This window comes from Oryctolagus cuniculus, chromosome 11 (genome assembly GCF_051225735.1).
Source record: "Oryctolagus cuniculus isolate XC-2025 breed Fujian yellow rabbit chromosome 11, ASM5122573v1, whole genome shotgun sequence".
Classification (NCBI taxonomy): Eukaryota; Metazoa; Chordata; class Mammalia; order Lagomorpha; family Leporidae; genus Oryctolagus; species Oryctolagus cuniculus.
The window spans coordinates 57,076,712-57,102,398 of NC_142877.1; the positions used below are offsets into that span (position 1 = coordinate 57,076,712).

Here is a 25,687-nt window from a genome sequence, read left to right on the forward strand (position 1 = left end):
GGAGCTAAAATCAGGGCAGCTTGTGTCACAAAACTGCCCTGGTCTGCTGCAGTGGGGCGGTGATGCAACACCTGCTCCCGGCCCCTGCTGTCCCCTCCTACAGCCACTCTGAACGGGCGAGAGCGCTGCCAGCACCCCTGCGCGCACAAGAGACCCCTAGAAGCCGAGACGCAGAGATTGCGAAATGTCCACAGATGAACGGAATTAAAAGACGTTCGTCTGGAGGCGGGAAGTGGGCCTGGGGTTAAGCTGCAGGTTGGCACGCCCATATCCCACATCACTGAGCCTGGGTTCGAGGCCCGGCTCCACTCCTGACTCCAGCTTCCTGCTAGTGCACACCCTGGGAGGCACCCATGATGGCTCTAGTACTTGGGTCTCTGCCACCCCCGAGGGGAGACCTGGGTTGAGTTCCTGGCTCCCCACTTCAGCCTGGCCCAGTAGCAGCCATCGCTGGCTTTTAGGGAATGAACCAGCGGATGGGAGCTTGGGAACTTCCTCTGTTCCCAAGTATGGCTGTTTCTCTCTCTTCTTACTCATCAAATTAATTTTTAAAAAATACATGTTTTTTAAAATTTATTTGACAGTGAGAGAGAGACAGAGAGAAAGGTCTTCCTTCCGTTGGTTCACCCCCAAAATGGCCGCCTCAGCTGGCGCTGTACCGATCCGAAGCCGGGAGCCAGGTGCTTCCTCCTGGTCTCCCATGCAGGTGTAGGGGCCCAAGCACTTGGGCCATCCTCCACTGCCTTCCTGGGCCACAGCAGAGAGCTGGACTGGAAGAGGAGCAGCCAGGACTAGAACCCGGCGCCCACATGGGATGCTGGCACCGCAAGCGGAGGATTAACCAAGTGAACCACAGCACCGGCCCCAAAAAATACATTTTAATATTCATTTTGGTGCAAAAGATTTTTTGAATCCCATGCAGTTTTTTTCATAGTACATATATTTTTTAAGGCTGTTAGGATACATGGTTTCCAAAATGCTTTGGCACTAACGTAAACTTATCTTTCCATTCCATTTTCCATAAGCAGCCTGGTATGTACATCTAGGAACACAGGGAGCGTCCCTCCTCCTCACCCTGGCCTCAGAACTCAGGCCGATAGTGAAGAGACAGCCAGGATGCTCCAAAATGGACAAGGGCCAGGGCGGGGCAGGGTAAGGAGAGTCTGGCAGACTCAGAACCATGCACCTGGGAAAATGCCAGACAGGTGGCCCTTGAGAGGAGTGCTCCCCAGGGGGCACGGGGCGCCCACCTGCCTGGCTGCTTTATTTCATCCCCACTTTGGGGCTTGGAGTGCCAAGGGGCTCAGGCCAGCGCTCTCCCTCTAAAGCCCCCTGCAGACAGGGGACTGTGAGTAATGAGCCCTGGCTGGGTTGTCACTCCTGGGCTCGGTGGCTCTCGCGGCCACGTCGTCACCTCCACTGCCACCCAGGGAATAGGACCTGGCAGGCAGGCTACCTGGTGCTCCTCACCAGCTCTCCGCTCGCCCTCCCCTGCCTGGAGAATCTGCACTTCAGGACTCCTGAGGTCTCAGAATCAGCACAGATCCCGCTGGCCCAGCCTGGGGCATCGCTGTGACCCAGAGCCGCTGTGGAGGAACCTGGAGAAGCTCTGCCGTCCTCCCCCATCCTGAGCGAGTGCCAGCCCTCCCCAGCCCTGCCCCGGAGCTCTCCCACGCCACCTCCCCCTGGCCCCAAGAAACCATTCCAGAGCCCCCTCCTCTGACCACAGCCTCCTTTCGGAGCTGTTTGCCGGCAAAGGAGGATCTGATTTGCCTTCTGAGAAGCCTTCCAGCCCCTGCCCCGAAGTGTGCCTGCCTGGCGGGGCCGGGAGCCAGGCAGGTCTCCTCCACATCTGACCCCGACCTTACCCTTGGGGTGGGGGTGGGTGGGGAGGACTTAGAGAAAGTCCTATGCCCGGCTTGCCAGGTCACTGACGTGGCTGGGATGTGATTTCATTCCATCAGCCCTCCAGAAAGCCTCCCTTGGCTGCACACTCCGGGGCAGTGCCCCCTCACTCCATTGCCCCTTCCCCGGGGGGTGGGGTGGGGGACAGTGCAGGCTCCGCTGGCTTCCAGGCCCGGCTGGCTGTAGCTCAGCCCCAGCCCCAGCGAAGGGGGAGGGGCGCTGGTGCAGCCCAGCCCCCAGCCCTCGCAGGAGAAGGAGGTAATTAGGAGCCGCACAGTCCCTGTCCCCCAACAGGTACAGCTGAGCAGCTGCATCCATCATCGGGGGCAGCTGCCAGAGAGGGGGAGGGTCACGTGGCTCGGCAGACCAACCAGAAGGGGGAGGCCCCGGGCAGTGATTGGCTGGCGTGCAGCAGGAGAGTCAGGGCTGGGGGGGAGGTAACCTGAGAATGACCTTGTGGGGACTTGAGCATCCTGGCTCTGCTCCTCCCCAGACATCCCTCCACCTGGCCCCAGGCCCTAACCCAAGGCCTACCTGCCAACCTGGCCCCAGCCCTTTCTCATCCCCTTCAATGTCACTCATCTGAGTGTAAGGGCCCCTTTTTGAGTAAAAAGAAAGAAAATGGCCTCTCGTGTCTTAATAGATGGGGGGGGGGCATTGATGACTCCATGAGGGGCAGGAGAAGGGAAGGAGGGAGGGGGCCCGGACTGCATGGAGGAAGCCGGGTGCAGGTGCATTTGTCTCTAATTGCCTGTGGCGGTGCCAGGACATGAGTGTGGGAGAGTGTGACACAGGCGTGTGCTGCAACCTGGGACACGTTCTGCATAGGGGCACTGACCGGGGTACCTCACCGCGTGGTGCAGGCCCAGGGGGTGGGGTGTGTGTGTGGTGTGGTGTGTTGACTGCCTGCCTTCCATGCCTGTGCCCAGGCTCGTGCTGGGCCTGGCCCCACAGCTGGCACCACGGGCTTTTTCACCTAGACTCCTTCTGACCCAGAGAGGGGACCCCACCCCCCATCTCCCAGCTGAGTAGACAGGGCCCTTCCCCACGCCCAGAGCCACAGGTCAGGGTGGCAGCTGGCAGGAGAGGAGCCGAGGAGAGAGGGCTTTGCCAGCACCTGTGAAGGAAGGGTCCTCGTTAGATATGCAAATATCCTCATTAGAGATGCGCAGCGCTTCCCGGAGCGGATGGCGGCTGAGGCGGCAGCTTTGCCGGGGTGGCTGAGCCGAGCCAGCGGGAGCAGACTGTGGCGTTGGGGGGGCCGGAGGACGAGGCAGGACCATTGCCCTCTGGCGGGGCTGTGCCAGAGCTCCCATCCCTCCACACCCACCCTGGACAGTCCTGGGAGTGGGCAGGAGCCTCTGCCAGGCACCAAGGCTCGCTCTGGGTGGCTGACAGCGCTGGGCGCTAGGCTGTGCCTGGCAGGGGCGGGGTGGGCACAGGACTCACATCACCTCTGCAGCCTGTAAGTTCCCAAGCCAGGGTCCCTCCAGATCCTGGGGCAGGTGACCCTGGCCCTTGCCCTGCGGACGCTTGAGGCGCACACACCCCTTGGCCTGGCCCGGCCAGATGCACAGATTTGTACATGGCCTTCTTCTGCGGGCCTCCTTTCTTCCTCCTGTCACCTCCGCCATCCATCAACCGGAAGAACAGTCTCGCTGTAGTCTCCGTCACCGCAACCACAGAGCCAGGAGCGGGCTCCAGCCCAGCTCTTGCTCCCTGCCCCACTCCCCACCTCCCAGTCCCACAAGGCACCTGCCTACAGACCCGCCCTTTCTTGGGGCTGCCTTGTGCCTTTCTAACCCCACTGCTGACAACAGGGCTTCTGAGACCAAAGCAGTGACACGCGATGTGCCCCTAGCAACGCCGACAGCCTTTCCTCTCGCAGAGAGGCACAGGCTGCCTCCTCCGAGTTGACATGCACCTGTGCGCTCGCGCGCACACTCGCCAAAACGGTCCCTGCAGCCTCTGCTGACCTTGTGGACGCGTCACCCCTTTTTGGGGACAGCGTCCATGGAGTCCTACCTCCCCTCCACACACCCACCTCTCCTTTTCTTCACTTCTCCCTCCCCCGCCCGCCTTCCTCCCTGGGCACCCGTTTGCCAGGGTTATTTATAGAAGCAAGCGATAAATTCAGTGTGTTTCTCGGCGCGCAAAGCTATAAATAATGGCACAGATCATTAAACCCCGAGAGCAGGCCCAGCCGCCCCGCAAACAAGATGAAGTACAAACCACCACGTGAGAGAGAGGGAGGCAGGCACAGCCAGACCCAGGCCAGCTGGCCCCAGCCTGCACCCCTCGGCCCTGTCCCCAGGAACTCAGACCTCTGGGGGATGGGGGCGTGGGACGTGGGTGTGTTGCCTGGGCATTAGGGGACCGGAAGGTGCAATGCAGGGCCTGGGCTTGTGGCTGTGACCCAGCTGAGCCCCAGCACATCCCCTACCCCTCCCTCTTTCCTGCCCCCCGCCCCGCTTCTATCTCTGCTTCCCCCACTGTTCTCCCTTGTTTCCCTGGACTTCCTGCTGATGCTCCCTCCGTCTCTGCACACCCCTTGCCCCCCCATCCACCCACTCTTCTCCCCAGCCCTTCCTTTTCCCCGTGGCAAATCCCCAGAACCCCAGGAGGGGCCCTGATCCCACCAAGGAGCCCTCAGAGGCAGAAAGTCCCCAGTCAGCAGAACACCCGCCCTCCCACCACCGCCCGCCCGAGCTGGCTGCTGATTCAGTGTCTGTAATCTCCCAGGCGGAGGCAGCTGGGTGGGGGCGGGGGCGGGGGCGGCGGGAAGATGGATGAGTTCAGGGGAGAACAGCTCGGACACCGGGGCCGGGCTCCAGGCTGAGCGGGGTTCTGGGGAGCAGAACCCAGAGCCTGGAGCTTCAGTCCGTCCCCAGCCCCGCTGGCTCTGGTCAGCGCGGTGAAGGGAAGTGTTGTCCCGGTATGGAGGGCCAAGGCCATGAGGAAGGAGCAGGGGGCAGGCAGGAGGCTGGGGCGCAGTCAGGCGCCTGGGGCGGCAGGTTTTGATGGCACCGGGGACGCCCGCAGCCCACCTCGGAGGGCCTGAGTTCAAGTCCCAGCTCCACTTCTGATCCCAGCATCTTGCTGATGTGCACCCTGGAAGACAGCAGGGGATGATGGCTCAAGTGGCTGGGTTCCTGCCACCCATGAGGCAGACCTGGATGGAGTTCCCAGCCCCTGGCTCTGGCCTGGTTCTTTCCTGCCAGTTGTAGGCATCTGGGGAGTGAACCAGCAGTGCGGAGACATTCCTCCTGTCTATCTTTCTGCCTTGCAGACTAATTTAAAAATAAATACATTTTTTAAAAAGTACAACCTAATTTTTTAAAAAAAGAGAGGAAGAGGGACCAGGAAGTGGCAAAAAAAAAAAAAAAAATCCAAGGGGCACTAATAGGGAGGTGACTCCTCCCAGTTTCACCTCTCACTCCCCCAGGCCCGGTGTGGGCCCCGGAGCGGCCATATCGTGCCCCTCAAGCTAAGCCACCGCATGGACGATCTTGGGGTCCCAACCCCGGCTCCCACACTCTCCTCCCTTCACTTTGAGGACATGCCTCCACCATTTGGGGTCCGTGCACCCTGACCCGGGCCTACTTTTTGAGTTTCCCTCAGTCCCTGTTGCAGGTCACTGATCTATTAGGGTCTTTCTCCCCTTCCCACCCAGAAGGTCTCAGCACTTCCTGCTTCTGTTGGGGTCTCTCTATGGAGACCAGGCCCCACCTGTGCCCAAACGGTGCGGTGGGGGCTCCAGGAAACCTGGCCAGGCACCCTCTCTTGGAAGGCAGTGTTTCCTCTCCCCTGGCACATCAGGCCATCTGGCTTCAAATGGGGCCGCGGGACTGCGACTCCACGCCCACCAGAACGTGTTGCGTCAAGGGTGGGAGGTGGCGGACTGGGGCAGGTTCAATCCTCTTACAGCCGAGTGGACCCCGTGGGCCTGAGCAAGGGGCAGCCTGGCTTTGTGGCCAGGGGTGGACAAGAAAGCCCTGGCGCCTTCCCCAACTGCCCCTGCCCTCCGCAGCGTACGGCCAAGGCAACCATCTGTTCCCACTCACTCCCCTGTCGGTGCTTTGATGCAGAGCGCCGTTATTTGCCTGGGGATTTATAGTAGGGGCCGGGACAGCAGCTAAATCCCCAGCCACGGAGTTAAATCAGCTGCTGCGATGGGCCGGAACGAGGGAGCCATCGGGCTGGAGGCTGCACAGCAGGGCTGGAGAGGAAAACACTTGTCCCCGCTCCCCGGGGGCAGCCGCCAATAAATCCCCCCCCGGCACCGATTAGGGCCAGCGGCCTGACCAGATCTGGAGACCGCACCGCAGCGGGCAGTGCCACGGACGTGGGCAGGGACCGCAAGAACTCCAAGTGTCTGAGCTCGTGGCCACGGGCAGGAGCCCAAACCTGCTGATCCGGGAGGTGGGTCTTGCAGTGGCTCTGTTAGGAAGGCCATGTCCTACATCCCAAAGGCCTGGGCTCAGAAGCTGGGTGACCACGGCAGTTACTGGACTTCCCAGCACGTCAGCTTCTTCATCTGTAACTTGGAGTGAGAAATGAGCTCTCTGCTGCAGCGACTATGGTGGTTAAATGAGATAATACTCGAGGGCCTACGCTGAGGCGTAGTAGGTTAAGCTTTCGCCTGCGGCGCCGGCATCCCATGTGGGCACCAGTTCGAGTTCCGGCTCCTTACTTATGGCCTTGGAAAGTAGCAGAGGATGGCCCAGGTGCTTGGGCCCCTGCATCCGCATGGGAGACCGGGAAGAAGCTCCTGACTCCTGGCATCAGAATGGCGCAGCTCCAGCCTTTGTGGCCAACTGGGGAGTGAACCAATGGAAGGAAGATCTCTCTGTCTCTTTCTCTCACTGTCTGTAACGCTACCTCTCAAATAAATAAATAAGTATTTTTTAAAAAGAAAGAAAGAAAAGGGACTAAATTATCTTTGGAGGACCCTGGGAGTGTCCAGATGATTTTTAAAGACTTATTTATTTAAAAGACAGAGAGACAGAGGGAGAGGCAGAGAATGAGATCATCCATCCGCTTGCTGGTTCACTCCTCAGATAGTCGCAAAGGCCAGGGCTGGGCCAGGCCAAAGCCAAGAGCCTGGAACCAGGTCTCCATGTTGGGGTGGCAGGGGTCCAGGCACTTGGGCCATCCTTTGCTGCTTCCCCTGGTGCATTAGCAGGTAGCCGGATGGGAAGTGGAGCAGCCGGGGCTTGAACCGGTTTTCACTGGAATGGCGGCATCGCAGGCAGCAGCTCAACCTGCTGCGCCAGGACGCCAGCCCCCAGGTAGTGTTTTAAGAAGGAGCGAGAGCTCAGTATCTCTGGAGAGAAAGTGAGGGCAGCTTCTCCTGGGGCCAGGATCCACTCTTAGCCAAGTGGGCCTGCACTTGAGCCCCATGCTGAGACCTGCAGCGGCTGCATTTCTCCTGTGACGTGGGGACAATGACACGCAGCTCACAGTTGTGGTGAGCATGCCAGGAGATCAGACAGAGCAAGTGTTCAGCGCGCCTGCGCCGTGGAGCCTGCACCCGGGCCGAAGCCCTCCGCATGGTGGTGGGGCACGGCCAGGAAACAGGAGGCCAGAGGGCAGTGGGAGGGCAGGGCTAAGGGCTGCCTGGGAAGGCGGAGCAGGCCAGGAAGGAGAGAGGCACCCCAAATCAGGAAGACTGGGCAGCGGGGGGACGGGCACTGGCAGCGGAGGCAGAGAGAAAGCAGGATGGACCCCCGCCCCGGAGGGGGGGCCAGAAATGATGGCAGAGAGGGGCGCAGGCCCCTCCATCCACCAGGGTGCTGGGAGGGACGGGCAGAAAGCAGTGCCCAAAGCTGAGCCGAACCCAGGGGTCCACGCCTTCCCCTCTCGGCCATGAAGACAGGACGGCAGCTGGGAGAACGGGAGGTGGGTGGTGACACTACCACAGCCAACACGCTCACCCTTCCCCGTCTACTGCCGGGATGCCGGCGCTGCAGGCAGATCGACCCGTTGTGCCACTGCGCCGGCCCTACTCTCCCCATCTTACAGGTGACAAGCTGAGGCCTAGAGTGGGAGGTACAAGATCCCAGCCAGCCCCCCCCGCTTCCTCTGGATCTCTCCGCGCTGACCTTCCCCCAATCAGTGCTGTATGTCCTCGCTCCCGCCAGGGCCACCATCCATTCTCGGGGTGTCCCCACAGGACCCGCGTGACCGCAGGTGACCAGCAGCCCCTGGGCTCGGGCTTTGCAGAAACCACAGGCAGCGGCAGAGGCGGAACACGAGAGACTCTTCCGCGCTGCTGTGGCCCGAGAGAGCTGGGATGACATGGATGTGACAGAGGTAACATGGCTAGGACAGACACGGTGGAGCTGAGCGTGGAGAAAGCCCCTGCAGAAGAGCCCAGGGCAGCGCTGGGCTTCCTAACACTGAGAGTCCGTGACTGCAGGGCGCCTGCGGGACCTCAGCACCAGGGGCCGGTGCTGTGGCCTGCTGGGGAAGACTGCCTCCTGCCACACCCGCAGCCCACGAGGGCACCAGTCCCACCTGCTCCACGTCCCATCCAGCTCCCAGCGAATGGCCCAGGAGAAGCGGCAGAGGACGGCCCAAGTGCTTGGGCTCCTACACCTGTGTGTAGCTCCTGGCTCCTGGCTTTGGCCTGGCCCAGCCCTGGCCATTGCGGCCATTTGGAGAGTAAACCAGTGGATGGAAGATCTCTCTCTCTCTCTCTCTCTCTCTCCCTCTCCCTCTCCCTCTCTCTCTGCCTTTTAAATAAATAAATAAGATTTTTTTAAAAAGAAAAAAATAAGCAAAATCTGGCCACCCTGCTGGCATCATCTCAGGGCTGCAGGATGAGTGAGTACAAGCCTGACCTCAGGCACGGGGACTGAGAGGGAGGGTGGAGACAGACACTGGTCAGGGGAGCCCCCCCACCCGCCAGCCAGGACCCCTCTCACAAACAACCACAGAGCCGGCCCCTTCCCAGATTTGCCTGTGAGTGAGAGGCACAGGTGTGGGAGTCACAGGAGCCCTTGGGAAGGCTACCCTGGGCGGGAAAAGCCTCCTGCACCTGGCCTTGGCAGCTGGCCAGGGGCACCGGCTCCCAGGCCTGGAAACGCTGGTGGTGAGAGGGTTGGGGTGGTGGGCGGGGCATGGGGCTGAAGCAGAATCCTGGGCAGGAGTTTCCAAGAGCTCACGGCGCGGATGGCGATGCTGGTGCCTGCTAACCTGCCACTCAGCCACGTCCTTAATTCTCCTTACCCCTCTCTCTCCTGAAGCCTTGTTTGTTCCCATCAGGGACTCCTGGGCCAAAGAATCTGGGGGGCCAGCGCTGTGGCATGGTGGGTAAAGCCGCCACCTGCAGTGCCAGCATCCCATATGGGTGCTGGTTCAAGTCCTGGCTGCTCCACTTCCAATCCAGCTGCCTGATAATGTGCCTGGAAAGCAGTAGAAGATGGCCAAGTGCTCAGGCCCCTGTACCCACATGGGAGACCGGGAAGAAGTTCCTGCCTCTTGGCTTCGGATGGGCCCAGCTCCAGCCGTTCCAGCCATTCGGAGAGTGAACCAGTGGATGGAAGACCTTTCTCTATCTCTCTCTGTAACTCTTTCAAATAAGTACAATGAAAAGAAGAAGGAGGAGGGGGAGGGAGAGGGGAAAGGGAGGGAAGTGGGAGGGGGAGGGGAGGAGGAGGAGGAGTGCTCCAAGAAGCTCACTCCGTCTTCCTCCAAGGCCAAGGTTAAATCCCAGCTCTTTCACTTGGGCAAGTGGTCACCCCCCACTGCTGGGCCTCTTGGCTCTGGTCCCCCTTGTGTCCCTGGAGCACAGAGGATCTGGGCAGTGTGGGCCTGCTCTCTGCCAAGCTCTGTCCTCTGTGACAGGGACAGGGAGATGCAGCCTGGGTCAGAGCCAGGGGTGGCGCCTTTCAGAGAGAGGCTGCAGGGGCTTCTGGGCCGCCGGGACCGCCGCGGCGCTGGGTGCTCCCGAGAGGCCGTGGCCTCCTGTCCCATAGGTCCTCTCTCTTGCTGCCCCTCTGTCTCCCTCCATCTTCACCATTTTCCTTGTCAGTTTCAGGCTGAGAGTGTCTTCTGCCTGCCAGGCACCTCCACTCAGAGCTGCGCTCCTCCTGTATGACCCGAGGGGCAGCAGCAGCCCTGGCCCTGTGCCGGAAGTGCAGTCTCTCCAGCCCTATCCCTTTCCTCCAGCCTAACAGGACCCCAGTGCTCTGGGGACACAGAGCACCAGGCTGGGGCCTGGCGCTGTGGCACAGCAGGGAAAGCCACCACCTGCAACACTGGCATCCCATATGAGCAACCGTTCAAGTCCCCGCTGCTCCACTTCCGATCCAGCTCCCTGCTCATGGCCTGGGAAAAGCAACAGATGATGGCCCACGTCCTTGGGCCCCTGCACCCAAGTGTGAGGCCTGGAAGAAGCTCCTGGTTCTGGACTTCAGCCAGCCAGGCCATTGCGGCCATCTGGGGGGTGAAAGAGCAGATGGAAGATCTCTCTCTCTCTCTCTCCCTCCCCCTCTCTATCTGTAGCTCTGACTTGCAAAAAAATAAACGAGAGAGAGAGAGAGAGAGAGAGAGAGAGAGAGAGAGAAAGCACCAGGAAAGGCCAGGGCTCAACGGGAGCACCGGCTGCCTTCATTCAGTCACTGATTCAGTCAATCAGTGTTTAGGAAGCACCATCCGGGTGCACAGCGCTGTGCTAAGCACTGGGGATAACCGGTGACTGCTTCAGACCAGATGCTCAGGCTTTAGAGGACACAGTGGATGTGCCCCCTGGGTGTCCCCGGCTGGGTCAGGAGCAGGGGTGCATGTGGCCAAGGATCTCTTAGGACTCCAAGCCAACCCCCAAGAGCAAAGGACACCTGGATCCCCCTCCAGCACCACCTCTCCAGGGGCTGAGCGGGGAAAGATGGGTGAGACTCCTGGGGGAAGGGTAACCACGCGGCTGGGGACCGGTGGCAGGTGCCGAGGGGCAGCGGGAAGCACAGGGCCTAGGGTCTCCCGGGTGAGGAACGGACAGCAGGGTGACAAGCGCAGGGGACCCTCGAAGGGGCCCCAAGGGCAGCAGCGACGTGGCAAGGATTGGGGGGGTGGGCTCTGGGAGGCTGTGGTCCGAGTGGCACGTTTTGATGAGGCCGAGGGAACCTGCCCGACGGTTGGGTAGGAGAGACCAGAAAGAGCAGGAAAGAGGAGTGACTCCTGGGTCTGCAGCCTGAGCTCCCTGGTGGGTGACCTGGGAGGGGTTCTGGAGGAACAGGTCAGATAAGGTTACAGGGAAGGGAGGGAGTCCCTGTTGGGAAGTCACAAGGAACGAAAGCAGGAAGTGGGGGAGGAACAAGAAAATCACCCAAGACGTGGAAGTTTATGCTTCCTGCTGGATGCTAGCGGTCCTGCTGCTCTTCTGGGCACAGTGGCCACCGTCAGCTACTCCTTGGACATTGGCTCGCCAAGCCGGGCCACGAAAGTGGTCAGAAGAGCACTGTGCCATGGCCTAGGCGCCTGGCCACCTGGCAGATGGGCCTTGCACGGGTTTATTTTGCAGAGCCCTCGTGTCCCTGTGGGCAGAAGCAAAGGTGAGCCACGATTTTCCAGTCCCTTCAAGCCCCGATTCTCTGCCGGGCTCCAGGCGCGCCTCCAGGTCCCCAAGCAGAGGTGGCAGGAGGCGTCTGCTGTGCGGAGTTTGGAGGCCCGGTGAGTGGACTGGGACCACCAAGATGTGGACCACCGAGGCCCGGGCCACCAGGGGTGGCTGTGATGTCTCAGAAACTTTGTTTTACAACACTGAAGTGCTTAGGCTGTGTCACTGGACATCCTCAATTTTCTGTCTGTCTTCACTCCATAGAGGACCACTAAGGACTCCCTGGGAAGTCTGCCTCAGCCACCTCCACACGGACACTTCCCAGGCATCTCAGACCTGACACGGCCACACCCAGCTCCCCCAGTGGGATCGATCAAGGGCACGCAGGCCAAAAGGTCTCCTCCCTCACTCCTCTCTGCCCCTCACACAGTCCAGCTGACCCACTAGCCACTCCCCTGCTCTCTGCAAACACACCCAGAATCTGACCACCGCTCACCACTTCCGGCCGTCTCTGCGGTCTGGGCTCCTAAGTGGCATCCCTGTGTACTGGCCATGTTCTGTGTCTGAGGCTGGATACAGATGAGAGGCTGATTTAGCTCACAGCTTTGGAGGCTGAAAGTCCCAGACTGGGCAGCCCCATGGGTTCAGCGTCTGGGGAGAGCCATGTCGCAGCACCGATGTAGCGGATGCAAGAGGCAGCACCCACAGGCAGGACAGCGAGCCTGAGAGACAGAGAAGGGGCCAGCCTTGCTCTCCCTGGAGAACTACCAGGGTCCTGTGAGAACTGCTTCAAGTCCTGCAGGGGCAGCGCCCCCAGGGGCCTCCCACCTGGCTGCGCCTCCTAAAGCTCCTGCCACCTCTTAACATGGCCACTCTGAAGACCAAGCTTCCAGAGCGGGCACCTGGGGGACAATGAGAATGGAAGGCAGAGTTGCCGCCCTGTGTGAGCTCCCAGCAATCTCCCCTCCACTCAGGGTGCACCCTAAGGCTCAGCTGTGACTGGGGGGCCCACGTGATCGCCCCAACCTCAGGCTCTCACCCCTCCTTAATTGGCAGCAGCCATTGACCCGCCCGCACCAAGGCCTTTGCCTACCACACACACACATCTGTTCCCTGGGGAACCCACACGGGCATGGAGCACCCAGCGAATGGCAGGCCCCGTTTTGGGGGGACTGGGGATGCTGAGCAGGGATAGGAAAGGCAATGGAAGGGAAACAGAACCGATTAAATTAAAATGGCTCAGCTTGCTTGCTCTGTCCTCCTCCGGCACCTGGCTTTAGGAGCTCAGGGGACATCCTCATGGGTGACTTGCCAGGCGGTGCCCTGTGTCCACGCTAACCTCAGGGCAGCCCCCAGCCCCGAGGGACCTCCCAGAAGAGAGCTGCCTCCTCCCCACGCCAGTGTGACCTCATTGTCTGCTCTGCTCCCAGGGAAAGGACGAGCAGGACTGGGGAGTCCCCACCATCTCCCACCAACCCATGGGGCCTCAGGCTAGCTCGGTAAGCCAGACACCCTTGCTCTGGTCTTAGCCTGTGATTGGCTGGCTCCTTGCCCTGCCCTTTCCTTAGGCTGTGGTCCACAGGACACGTAGCTGACTCCCAGGGGGAGAGAGGCTGAGGGCTGAAGGCCCGGGGAAGGCAGGTGCCGGCAGGCCCGGGGCATGGGGCGGAGGCCAGGCAAGTGCGTGGGGGAAAGGGTTGGGGGTGCAAGGACCCGCGAGGCCAGGCCAGCGCAGCCGGGAGGGAGAGGCTGGTTCAAGCAGGTGCTCTAGAGAGGAGCGGAGCCGGAAAGCACCAGCCAGAAGACCGAGGTCAAAGTCAAAGGCAGAACAGCGAAAAGCTGACAGATGGCAGGAGCCGGAGATGGGCAGCCCAGGAGGGCGTCAGACAGGCACCCAGAGAGACAGACAGACAGACGCACAGAAGGGGAGACAGGCAGGGAACCAGGGGCAGGCGGCGAGGCAGAGAAGTACCCGAGGCCACGCACGCGGACACACCAGAAGGCTGCAGAGGCGGCGAGGGGGGACCGCGCGGAGGCGGGGAGTGGCGGGAAGCGATCGGGAGCGGGGCGGGCGCAGCGGAGCGGGCGCGGCGCCGGGAGCGGGCTCGTAAAAGCCGCGCCGAGCGGGGGGAAATTGCCGCCAGAATCGCTGAGCTCCACAAAACGCCGCCCGCGCGCCCGCCGCCGCGCCCGCTCCAATCTCCAGCCTCATCGCCGCGCGGGCTGGTTATGCATTTAAATGTTATTTAATTGGATTGCGGAGGAGCTGGGGGCCAGAGCGGCCCCCGCCCCCGCCCCGCACGCCCCGCGCGCCCGAGCTGCTCGCCGCCTCCGCAAATCTGTTTTCCAAGTCACAGATTGCAGCACCCCCCACCCCCCAGCCCCTGACACGTCCTCACCACCCCCGAAGGCTTCCCTTCGAGTCTGGGCTCCTTCTCCCCTCCCTCCCGAACCGAGCCAGAGGACACTCGGAAAGACACGAGCCCCCGGAAGATGCACCAAAACGCAGAGGCTACACAATACCACACACTACAAAAGCACCAGGCGGCAAAAAGCGGGCCATTGCTCACTTACACAAGCGTCCATCTGGAAGATGCAAAAATGCAGAGGCAAAAAAGATCCCATGGATCAGAAAAGTACCCCAAAGCGTGTAATGCACCAGACTCACACCTACTACCCAGGAACGCACAGCTCACCCCCAGAGCAGTGCTCATTGAGCCACACTACCACACCGGCAGCACCAGCGTGCCATGCCAGCCCTGTGGCCTCACAGGGGGATCAGACGCTCAAGGCAAGGCCTGCCCACCCCCTCAAGGGCCGGCACCAGGAAGGCCTTTCTCAGCAGTCTCGACAATGCCAAGGAGCAATGCTGCGCTTTCACGTGGGGAGCCCCGTGTGTGCAGCTTGGGTGAGGAGTTGGCACCATCAAGGCAGATGGAAGGACAGAGTGACCGGCGCAGGCCCGTCCTCCCCACGCTCCTGACGGGCAGACAGGAAATTGCTGGCCTGAAATGGTCAGGGTCAAGTGGCTTCAATTAACGAGAGTGGAGATGGCGAGCGGGCTTGGCACAGGCCGCCACGGAGGGCTGCTCTGGGCGCTCGGCCATCGCCTGTGCGAGCGGGGGCCGGGAGGCTGACGTCAGGCTGAGCATCCTTGGGCAGGACGCAGGGGCAGAAGAGTGGGCAGGGAGCCGTGCGAGACACTGCCGCTGCAGATGTCTTGTCTTCCAGACAGCCACGGCCAAAACCAGGGGGAGAGAGAGTTTCCCCAAATACGTTATAATTCAGCCTTGACTGGCTAAGCATGGGCTTGGGCCAAGCTGGCTGTCAGGCCTCTGAAGAAGAAAGCAATTCAACTGTGATGTAGTGGGCTCAGCAGCTGCCTGCAGCGCTGGCATCCCATATGGGCGCTGGTTCGAGTCCTGACTGTGCCTCTTCTGATCCAGTTCTCTGCTATGGCCTGGGAAAACAGTAGAGGATGACCCCGCCGGCGCCGCAGCTCACTAGGCTAATCCTCTGCCTGTGGTGCCAGCACCCCGGGTTCTAGTCCCGGTTGGGGCGCCGGTTCTGTCCCGGTTGCTCCTCTTCCAGGCCAGCTCTCTGCTGTGGCCAGGGAGTGCAATGGAGGATGGCCCAAGTGCTTGGGCCCTGCACCCCATGGGAGACCAGGAGAAGCACCTGGCTCCTGGCTTCAGATTGGTGCAGCGCCAGCCGAGGCAGCCATTTGGGGGGTGAACCAATGGAAGACCTTTCTCTCTGCTTTCTCTCTCTCTCTCACTGTCTAACTCTACCTGTCAAAAAAAAAAAAAAAAAAAAAAGAAGAAAGAAGAAGGAGAAGAAGAGGTCTTCTCTGGGGGTGGGCACTTGGCACGGCACCTAAGAGGCTGCTGGGATACCTGTATGACTTAGCAGAGTGCCCAGGTCCAAGTCCCCGCTCCGCTTCTGCTGATGTGTGTCCTGGGAGGCAGCAGACGATGCCTCAAGTACAGGGGTCCCTGCCATCCACATGGGAGACCTGGACAGAGTTCCCAGCTCGGGGCTTTGGCCTGGCCCAGCCCTAGCCATTGTGGGCATTCGGGAAGTGAACCAGAAAACAGAAGATCTGTCTTTTTCTATCACTCTGCCTTACAAATAAAAATGTTTGAAAAGGAGAGATCGGCTCTGAAAGGAAGCTCCATTTCCCATCTCCCACGGCCCCTGCCTTGCTCGTGCCCAGCCCCCGGCTGCCGCCTAATGCCGGGCCCGTGAGCTCCTCCCCTGTCCTGTTTCCTAGCGCTGGCAGTCCTGGCTGAGGCCTCCTGCCCATATCTCACCTAGTGGCCCCCTCTCTGCAAGCATCCATTTCACAGAGGTGGTAAGATTTAGCGAGTGGTGAGCGCCGAAGCCTCCCATCACAGCCCTCTCCTACCCAGCCCCCCACCCCCGGGGCCAATCGCATCCTCATTCAGTGTCCCCAGAGCGCTGTGTTTATAACTTGTTCACGCCATGCTCTCCGTGTGATTTATACGCTAATTATATGCCTGCGTTTCCTGGCACTAGACACGGACAATGCTGAGGGCAGAAGAATCCCCAATTCACCCCTGTTGCTCCTACAGTGCCTAGCACAGGGGATGACAGCGAGGTCACCCATAAATGTCAAGAAAGGAAAGGAAAGGACCAGAGAGTGGCCCACCCCAGACCCATCCTCCGTCAGAGGGGAGGGCGGGGAATTCTCTCCTCTGGCAAACTCTACCCCGCAGCATCTCAGAAGCACCTGCCTCCCAGCTCGGCCTTGGTCTCTACCAGGTTGAACGTGGGGGGGGGGGTGGTGGAAGGGGGTGAACGTTTAACACTTGGTGGGAGGAGGTGGATCCGAGAGACCCTCCCCCTCCTCGTGGGGCTGAGCCCAGTCTCCGGCCCCCTCCCCCTGGAGTTCAGGCTGACACCCAACTCCTCTGTCGCCTGGTCTTTCTCACATCAGCCTCCGTCCTGAGCCGAAGCAAAGCCAAGTGTGAGCTCAGGTGTGGCCTGCAGTCGGATCTCAGCCGAAATCCAGGTGTGGCTCGAGGGCTCCCTCCAACCCCCGAATAATCCAGACATTGCCACCACCTGAGAAATCCCAAAGACTGAGGGCTCCCTCTCAGGAACTAAGAACAAAACCCACATTCTTTATTGAGGTGTGACAGCAGGAAGGTCTTACTAAAAACCTAAGTGACTCTGGAAACTGGGGACGACCCATGTCCTGGAGACAGGGAATACACTGTGTGTTCTTCATGTATGTGGTCTCACCACCTGCTCTGCTCCCACCTCACCCACCTCACCCAGCCCTTACCAAAGGAGAATCCAACCAACCACTCAGCAGGCATAAGAGAAAGGGATCGGAGCAGGTGAAGCCTGTGGTGAAGACTCTGGCTCCTGACCTCAGTGTGGACGCTGGGAGGCAGCAGTGATGGCTCGAGCAATTGGGTTCCTGCCACCCAAGTATTCCCAGCTCCCAGCTTTGACCCAGCTCTGGCCACTGCAGCCACCTGAGGCGTGAACCACACAGTGTGTGTCACGGAGACAGGAAACGTGAGCGCTGTGGCACAGACGTTTAAGCTGCCACGTGGGAGACCTGCATGCAATCCTGGACTGTCAGTTCAAGTCCCACTCCTCATCCAGCTTCCTCCCGAAGCACCCTGGGAGGCAGCAGGTGATGGCTCAAGTGCTGGGCCCCTGTCACTCATGTGGGAGACCCACACTGAATTCCGGGCTCCTGGCTTTGGTCTGACCCGGCCCTGGCCATTGTGGGCATTTTGAGAGTGAACCAAAATGCCTTGCTCTCTTTCCATTGTTTTTGCCTTTCAAGTAGTAAAAATAAACATTTCCTCGAAAAAGGAGACAAATTGGGGCCAGTGTTGTGATGTAGCAGGTAAAGCCACCTCCTGCAATGCCGGCATCCCATACAGGTGCTGGTTCAACTCCCACCTGGTCCACTTCCAATCCAGCTCCCTGCAAATGACCTGGGAAAGCAGAAGATGGCCCATGACACCCAAATGCCAGACCCAGAAAAAACTCCTGGTTCAGCCCTGACTGCTGCAGCCATTGGAGAGCGGGTGGAGGGTCTCTTGCTCTGTAACTCTTTCAAATAAATAAATAGATCCTTTTTTAAAAAAAAAATTTAGGGACCAGCACTGTGGTCTGCAGCACTGTTGTCCCATATAGGCACTGGTTTGAGTCCTGGCTGCTTCACTTGTGATCCAGCTCCCTGCTAATGCACCTGGGAAAGCAGCAGAGGATGGCCAAGTCCTTGGGCCCCTGCACCTACGTGGGAGACCTGGAAGAAGCTCCTGGCTCCTGGCTTGAATGGCTCAGCTCCAGCTGTTGCAGCCATTTGGAGAGTGAACCAGTGGATCAAAGTCCTCTCTCTCTCCCCCCTCCCTCCCTTTGTAATTCAAATAAATAAAATCTTTAAAAAAATAAACTTGATAAAAAGATTAGTAAGTTTGACAATATTTAAAAAAATCAGGAGACAAAAACTTAGACACCAGGCTCTTACCCATTCCATGAGCTGTTCCCTACACACCCCAAGAACAAACCATGGACAGGACCTTAACGGAGGCCGTATAGCTTTGGTGTGGCAATTAGTGACCTGTTATGCAAGCGAATCCACTGCAAACAGCCAAGGGCTGGGAGCTCTACACGATACACACGAGAGGGGACTGGGAAGGGGGAGGCAAGGACCGAGACCAGAGAGTTTAGGAGCTTTTAATGCTTCGAAGAAGTATCACAGGCTGAGATGTCATCAACTCACTGCGCCCCGTCTGGCAGAGCGAGCCCCTGGCCCTCACCCAGGGTCTTGGGGGCGGACAGGGGCTTCTCAGGGGGTGCAGGGCAGCGAGCCCCCCGCCCCCCGCGTGCCAGCCTGTGCCAGGTTAAGCCTCAGGCCCGCCCAGGAGGCAGCATCCCCCCCATTACGGGCGAAGCTCCTGAGGCGTGCACAGTTTCATCCATTTGTCCGTGATCAAGTTCCCGAGGTCCCAAAGCTGGGAGGGAACCCCAAGTCTTCTGACTTTCCCACCCTGTCCCCACGATGAATTCTCCCTCCAACCCAGGCCCTCAGCATCCCGTGCCTTGTCCTGTCCTGGTGAGGAGGGAGCAAATGCCACCTTGGGCGTCACCGTTGGCAGAGGACGCCCAGGCAACGAGGAGGTAGTCTGCAGGCGCCACGCAGAGCGGGCTGGCTCCCTGCGAGGGGCGAGGCCAGAGACAGAGGCAGCGCTCACAGGAAGTGAATCGGGCACGTGGAGAGTGTAGTGTCGAAACACCCGCCGCACGGCAGCAATGGTTCAAGAGTCCAAGGGACCCGTGTGCGGGCAACAGGAAGTGCAGAAGACTGTGCCGCTCCGGCCCAAGTGCAGCCAGCCTCCTGCGGGTACAAAAGCCACCCGGGGACCTCGAACGCATCCCACGCCAGGCCCCGGGGGCACTCACGCACTCAGCAGTGGCAGCAGCCCCAACTCCCTGAGCCTCTCCCTGGCCACTGCCTCCCAGCCCTTGTTCGCCTGCGGGTTACGGGGAGAGGGGTGCAGGAGCCCCTCCACCTGGACCTCTGGCGTCAGGCCGGCCAGGGCCCGGCGCGCCCGCTGCTCCGCCAGCCGCCCCACCCCCACCACCAGCCGCACCCCCAGCAGCTGCACCTGCCGGCAGAGGGCCCCGTCGCAGATGCCGAGAAGCTGTTCGCGCTGCTTGGCGGGCAGCTCGGCAGGGGTGAGGTTGCGCCCGCTGGGAGCCAGGAAGAGCAGGGGGCACAGGTTGTGGACGAAACAGTGACGGAAGAAGACCTCGGGCTGTCCGCAGAGGTTCCGGAAAAAACCCCAGAACCGGGCGCCGCTCACCTCTGACTGCGGGCACTCCAGCCCCAGCACGGGGCGCTTAGGGTGCTCCTGGGGCGGGCTCAGCACAGGCCCCCCGACGCCCAGCCAGTCCCGGACCACGCTCACTTCCCCGAAGGGTACCTGTGGGGAAGGAGAGAGCCATGAGGGGCTTCCAATCGGAGCCCTGACGCCTGGTCAGGACCACCCAGCCCCTTTCTGCCTCCCCCAAGGACCCTGGATACCCCCACCTTCGCCACAGGCCCGAGACAAGGACTCCGGGCCCGGCTTTGGTCCTGTCCACCTCTCTCCCCTTCTCCACCGTGGACTGTGCCTCCACCCGCTGCTGGCCTCTGGGGTCGGGCATCCGGCCCTCTACAGGGCTACAAGGCTAGTGCTGGGGACAGACCGATGGCCCGAGAGCAGAAGGCGGCCAGGGTTAAAGGAGGCGCAAGGACAAGGCTGACCACTGCTCTCCAGGTGCCCTCCCAGCCCTAGCCCTCGGGCTGTCATCTCCATCGATCAGCATCGATCACCTTTCATCACCCAGTTGGGGTCAATAAAAGCGATTGAGCCTCCTGCCCTGAAGCCTCTTCCCCTCCCCCACCCGCCAGGCACCCCACCGAGGGGCAGTCACTCATCCTGAGCAGGGAGGAGGAAGCGGGCCCTGGAGTGGGCACTGCTCCAGACCTCTCCTGGGCAGGGCACCGAGCCCAGGCTGCAGGATGCCCTGCGAGGACCCCGACGGCGCTCCAGGGACAGGGGAGATCCGGCGAGGCACGCTCAGGATGGGGCTAGCGGAAGGAAGGGCTCTCAGAGGCCATTAGCGGCCAGCTCACAGGGGAAACGGAACTCTCATTAATGCGCTCAGTTAAGTCCAGGCAGGGAGGCTGGGGAGCATCCGAGACCACCGGAGCCAGTGTGTGTGCGGGGAGGGACGGGGCGGGGCACCCACACACGGCCACAGCTATGCCCCCCCTGGCTCACGCACACGCGCACGACGCCCACCCTGCAGTCTCCCAGCCCAGCACAGGGAAGCCAGGCCCCTCACCCCAGTCTGGGCCATGCCAAAAGGCCCCGGGTTCATGCCCAGGAAGAGCACTTCCTTGGGGCCCTGGCAGTAGCGAGTCACATAGCTCCGATGTGGCTCCCACGCGTACTCCACGGGATTGTAGATGATGCCCACGGGCTCCGAAAACTGCAGCTGGCTCAGCTCAGCATTGAGCCGAAGCTCCTCCTCCAGGAAGCCCTCAGCCAAGCTCCGAGGGCAGGGCTGGGACTGCATCGGGGCACCTGCAGGCTCCTGGAGGGAGCCAAGTGGGGTGATCTGGGGCACAGCCATGCTGCTGTCACCTGGAAAAGAGATGGACAGGGGCCCCATTAGCTCTCAGCCCCGAAGTGTGTGCAGTGGTGTTGGGGGTCTCTCTGTGCTGGCCATGCCCCCTCTGCTATCCCCAGGCTCAGGACAGAGCCCAAGAGGGCATGTTAGTCATCACCAAGCCCCACAAAGGTCTGAGCGCATCTCGGGCCTAGGTAACGAAGACCCCGCCCCTCCCCACTGCCTTCTTCCTCTTCTTCTGCCACCTGGTGAGAATAAACCACGCCTCCTCTGCAGCAGGCACAGGTCTGAGCCTTGTTCCCGGGCCACCGTAGGAACAACGTAGGTTTTCAAGCCGCCTTTCGGCACCTGTACCGTCACTCGTAATGAAGCAAACCCAGCCGTATGCGTCCTGGGGACCACTGGGCTGCAGAACGGGACGCAGGTGCACAGCCACAGCCCGGGGACCGGGGAGGGCTATGACAATCGCTTCCAGGTGGCGGGCAATTGCTCGACACCAGGTACAGCTCATTGAGCCTCCTAACAACCCTGGGAGGTGGGCGTAATCGCTCCCTCGTGACGGGGGAGGGGGCCGAGGCTCAGCGAGATCAAGCAACTTGCCCAGGGTGTCACAGGCAGCGAGCAGAGAGCTGGGATATAAACCCAAACAGACACAGGCTATACTCGCACCACGCACGCCATCTTACCGTAGACCAGGGGCAGGGACCCGCCTTTCTTCCAGGGGCCATTTGGATCTTTATAACACCACCCACGGGCCACGCGAAATTCTCTACTTGGAAGCCAGCCTGCTCTAGACTTAACAGCATGTCAAGCCCAGCCTGCGGCTGCCTCAGCAGGACCAGGCCAGGTGATGCTGTGGGTCTTCCACTGCCCCGCGTCGGACGCTGTGACGAGCCGGCCTGCCCTCTCTCCCACCTCCACGCGCCCTGAGTGCTGAGCAGGGTTAACAGGCGCAGAACAGACTCTGAGCAGCTGTGTGACCACGGCCGGAGACGCAGGCTCCCCGTGAACAACTCAGGATACAACATCCACTCGCTAATGCTGATACAGGGATGGAATATGGCATGAGAGGAGGCGGGGGGGGGGGGGGGGGTGCGGCACAACAGCTGCCTCTGGAAACACCAAGACCGCTCCTCCTCCCACGCAAACCCAGAGCGCCAACCTGACCACTCCACTCGCACTTCAGGACCTTCCTAGGGACCGGCGCTGTGGCGCAGTGGGTTAAGCCATCACCTGTGGCACCGGCATCCCACAGGGGCGCTAGTTTGAGTCCAGCTGCTCCACTTCTGATCCAACTCTCTGCTATGGCCTGGGAAAGCAGTAGAAGATGGCCCAAGTCCTTGGGCCCCTGCACCCACGTGGAAGACCCAGAAGAAGCTCCCGGCTCCTGCCTTCAGACTGGCTCAGCTCCAGGTGTCATGGCCACCTGGGGAGTGAACTAGCGGATGGAAGACCGCCCCCCCGCCCCCGCATCTCCCTCAAGTAAATAAACAAATCTTAAAAAAAAAAAAGACCTTTCTTAACCCACCTCCCAAAACTCTCCACGTGCCACTTCTACAAAGCCCCTGAAACGCCCCTCTTGAGGACCCCAGCTGACAGGCGGCCTGTTACCCGGCCCGGGCCGCCCCGCCTCCCCGGACATCGGTGCCTACCCATGCTTCAGGGTGCAGTCCGGCCCGTCCTCTCGAGGGCAGGCATCCCGGCGCAGCCTGCGTGTCCCGCGGCCAGCTCCGGTCCCGTCTCTTCACCTTGGATCAACGCAGTCTCCTGCTCGCGTGCATCCTAGGAGGCAGCCGAGGACGGCCGGAGGGGACGCCACCCACGTGGGAGACCAGGACACAACGCCGTGCTAGGCTCCGGGCTTCGGCCTGGCCCAGCCCTTTGGGGAGTGGCTGCTGTGGGCATCTGGGGGGTAAGCCAGGGGATGCAGGATCTCTCTCTCACCCTCTCTCTGTTGCTCTGCCCTTCAAGTAGATGAAAATAAATAAACTTTTTAATCACACAGCTGTCTTCATTTTTTAAAATCCCTTTGATAAAGTGGCTCCTCCACAACACTGCAGCTCCACCCCACAAACAAGGCGGTCCCGTGGGAGGCGTCCGTACTGTATTTATTTATTTATTTATTTATTTAGAGATGGCGAGCCGGAGCTCCCATCTGCGGGTTCACTCCCCAGATGCCCACAACGGCCAGGGCCGGGCCAGGGCAGAAGCAGGAGCACAGTCCAGGTCTCTCTCCTGGGGGGCAGGAACCTACTTATTCCGACCATCCCAGGATGTGCTTTAGCAAAAGCCAGAAGTGGGAAGCAAACCAGAGGCACCCCTATGTGGAGCACAGCTGTCTTAACTGCTAGGCCCTAGGATGCCAAACTCACTTCCTCGGCTAATTCTCACGGTGGGTGAAGGCTGAGCCCATCACAGATCCCCCCCACCCCAGTCAGTGGCTGCGCTGAGTACGGCAGGGGCCAGCACCTATCCAATTTCCCTTCAGAACTCCAAGGTCCCAGCTCTCAACTGATACTCAGCAAGTATCTATTCAGCCTTATCCGTGCCTTTGTTTTCAGTCTCCCTGCAAAGTACTTTCTGGGGTCAGCGCTGCGGGGCAGCCAGTTAAGCCACCACTTGCAATGCTGGCATCCCACCTGGGAGTGCTGGTTTGAGTTCTGGCCACTCCACTGCCCATCCAGCTCCCTGCTAATGTGCCTGGGAGGGCAGCGGAAGATGGCCCACGTGCTTGGGCCCCTGCCACCCCTGCAGGATACCCAGATGGAGTTCCAAGGCTCCTGCCTTTGCCTGGCCCAGCCCCAGCTGTTGCAGCCATTTGAGAAGTGAGCCAGTGGAAAGATCATTCATTCTTTTCCTTTCAAATAAATAAGGCAATATTTAAAACTACTTCCTACCAAGGAGCCACTCCTGATGGCCTCCCTGCACTTGTATCTATATTCTGAGGCCACTCGATCCTCAGCTGCCCACTCTGCACACTTGGCATTGAGGACTTCCCAGGCTCTGGGTGTGACCGCATCACTGCTGCTCTTCCCTCCTCACCCCAGCCCAGGTCCAGGGCCATCTCTTCCCCCTTCACCCCTCAACCTGGTCTCTGACTCTAGCCCACAGGGAGCGGGAGACAAAATAGAGGGACCAGAGGCCGAACACACAAGTCCTTCCACGGCTGACGTCAGCAGTCTCTAACCGGTCTGTCCGGGCAGCTACCCAGGAGCAGTTGTGGCAAACATTCCACGGGGACCCTGCTTTGCAACTCCTCAGGCAGCACCACTCGCGGGCCGGCTGCTGCGGCGCTGGGGCCTCTCGGAACCCCAGGCTGGGTCCACGCCTGACTCGTGCGCTGCACACAGCAAGGCTGCAGTCTGCTTTTTCGTGTCCGGGGTTCCTAAGCCTGATCCACAGCAACCACCATAGGCTAACAGTAGGCTACAACGGACTTGAAACCTAGCCCCCGGTTCACTTCTAGGAGGGCTCGCTGGAGAACTCGCCTCTCCGTGGGAAGCACACATTCCTTCGACCTCCCGCTAGCTGTTGATTCGTCTGTTTCTATATTTACGAGTCTCTCCGTGGGAAAGAGAGCCAGTTCCAGGAAGCTGGAACTTCTACCCAAAGTCGCCAAGGGCCAGAGGCTTAGGAGATGGCGCTGTTTTAGAAAACGTGATGTCGCACGACACTAAGTGCAGAGGTAGCAGGGAGGGTCCCGGGGACAAGAAAACAGAGGAAGCGAAGAAGCGACCGAAGACTGTCCACTGCACTGTCCCCTGGAGGCACGCTGGAACCCCACAGGGCCAACAAAATACGTAAAATAACTATAGGGTACGGACTCAAATGTCCCATTTCACCCCTCGTCCGAGGCGGCCGACGACTAAGGCACCGCACGCAACTTCTGCCAGCGCCCGCGGGCTCCGCCCGACGGGAGAGCCTCGATCCCGCAGGCCTGCTGGGTGGCTTCGAGGGCTCGGCTCTTCCTGCACCCAAGCTGGCCCCAGACGGAGCGCAGGACATCCTGAGTCGCCGCTCCGCTCCAGCCCGGGGGCCCTGAAAGCCTCCAGCCTGCCCCCCAGAATCGCAGGTTCCCCGCCACCTCCTACTTCCTCACCTGGTCCAGCAACCCATCCGGTTTCCGGTTCCTTTCCCCGCCCCCGGCGCGAAGGGCTGTGGGAATCGTAGTTAACTTTATTTAGGAAAGGGGATTGGCGTACCCGTGGCTACTTCCGCCGGAAATGCTCAAACCTCCGGAAGCTACGCTAAGTCGGCTGTAAGGCACGCTGGGACTTGTAGTTTTCCCTTTCCATCAGGGCACGATCCGCAGGTCTTGAGACCAAGTCAGGTTCTTCAAAGAACCTACGGGAGATCCTGGTTTCCAGCACTAAATGGCATCGTCCGGCACTAAAGTTCAGTCACCACACTTCCGAAAGGATGTTCTAACTTCAGCCATCCACAGTTCCTCACTCACCATCCTTTCAAACCCCCCTCCTCCAACACTCTGTCACACTCGGAGGCCAACACTGCACCTGCCAGTCTGTTCCCCTCAGCAGCCTGTCCCAAGGCCAATGTCCAGAACGGTTCTAGTCCAGGTTTGTTCTTGTTCTCTCTCTGGATCTGTTTCTGTATCGATTTCCATCGAGGGGAAACCTCCTGAGGCCAGCTGCCCTCTAGATTCCTCCCACCCTCGACACGCACAGCTGAGCACAGCCAGGACTCTGAACACAGGAGCCAAGTCTCTGCAGGTGATGGGGAAGGGGACCAGTGAGCCCGGAACGGCAAGAGGCGAGAAAGTAAGGATGCTGCCCCTCCCCAGCTTCCTCTGGTTTCCTAGCAACAGACCAGACGTGGTGGGTGGAGCAGGAGCTTCGGGGAGCTTTGAGCAGTGACCCTCGGTCCCCCATTTCTGCCTTGCGTCCCGGGACAAAACTCGGGACGAGGGGGATCATCACGGTGGCGTCATCTCATTGCTCCACGTGCTCTCCGCTGCCCTGGCCACTCGCTAGCCCAGCACTTAGGTTTATTACCCTGGCAGCCCCTCCACACTCCAAGTCGGCCTCTGGCAGA

The 25,687-nt window shown here is 60.3% G+C and overlaps 1 protein-coding gene and 1 long non-coding RNA gene across 14 annotated transcripts in view; one reads left to right on the forward strand and one right to left on the reverse strand.

Annotated features, from left to right (window-relative positions):
- Window positions 1-25,687, forward strand: part of LOC149123478 (uncharacterized) — a 427,738-nt gene that overhangs the window by 286,460 nt on the left and 115,591 nt on the right. The gene's annotated exons all lie outside the window — the stretch shown is intronic.
- SMUG1 (single-strand-selective monofunctional uracil-DNA glycosylase 1) lies at window positions 4,954-24,853 on the reverse strand. 13 transcript variants are annotated; one of them, XM_089307408.1, is made up of 7 exons: window positions 24,735-24,853; window positions 22,288-22,599; window positions 21,798-21,944; window positions 21,322-21,676; window positions 20,348-20,649; window positions 19,321-19,440; window positions 18,177-18,851 (listed from the first exon to the last, which is right to left on the reverse strand). In XM_089307408.1, exons 5-7 carry the CDS (start codon window positions 20,636-20,638, stop codon window positions 18,705-18,707), a joined length of 558 nt encoding a protein of 185 aa, XP_089163534.1. In that variant the 5' UTR covers window positions 20,639-20,649; window positions 21,322-21,676; window positions 21,798-21,944; window positions 22,288-22,599; window positions 24,735-24,853; the 3' UTR covers window positions 18,177-18,704. The 13 variants fall into 13 exon arrangements, with proteins under 13 accessions (XP_089163538.1, XP_089163534.1, XP_089163537.1 ...); XM_089307411.1 differs by lacking the exon at window positions 21,322-21,676 and having other exon boundaries at window positions 21,869-21,944; XM_089307409.1 differs by lacking the exon at window positions 21,322-21,676.

Excerpts from the sequence above, each read along its gene's own strand:
- SMUG1 (XM_051845606.3), bottom strand. The coding sequence starts at position 20,677 with ATGGGGCCCCTGTCCATCTCTTTTCCAGGTGACAGCAGCATGGCTGTG. Across the intron at positions 19,441-20,347 it reads TTGGCATGGCCCAGACTGGG|GTACCCTTCGGGGAAGTGAG; the intron begins GTGAGGGGCCTG and ends CCTTCCCCACAG.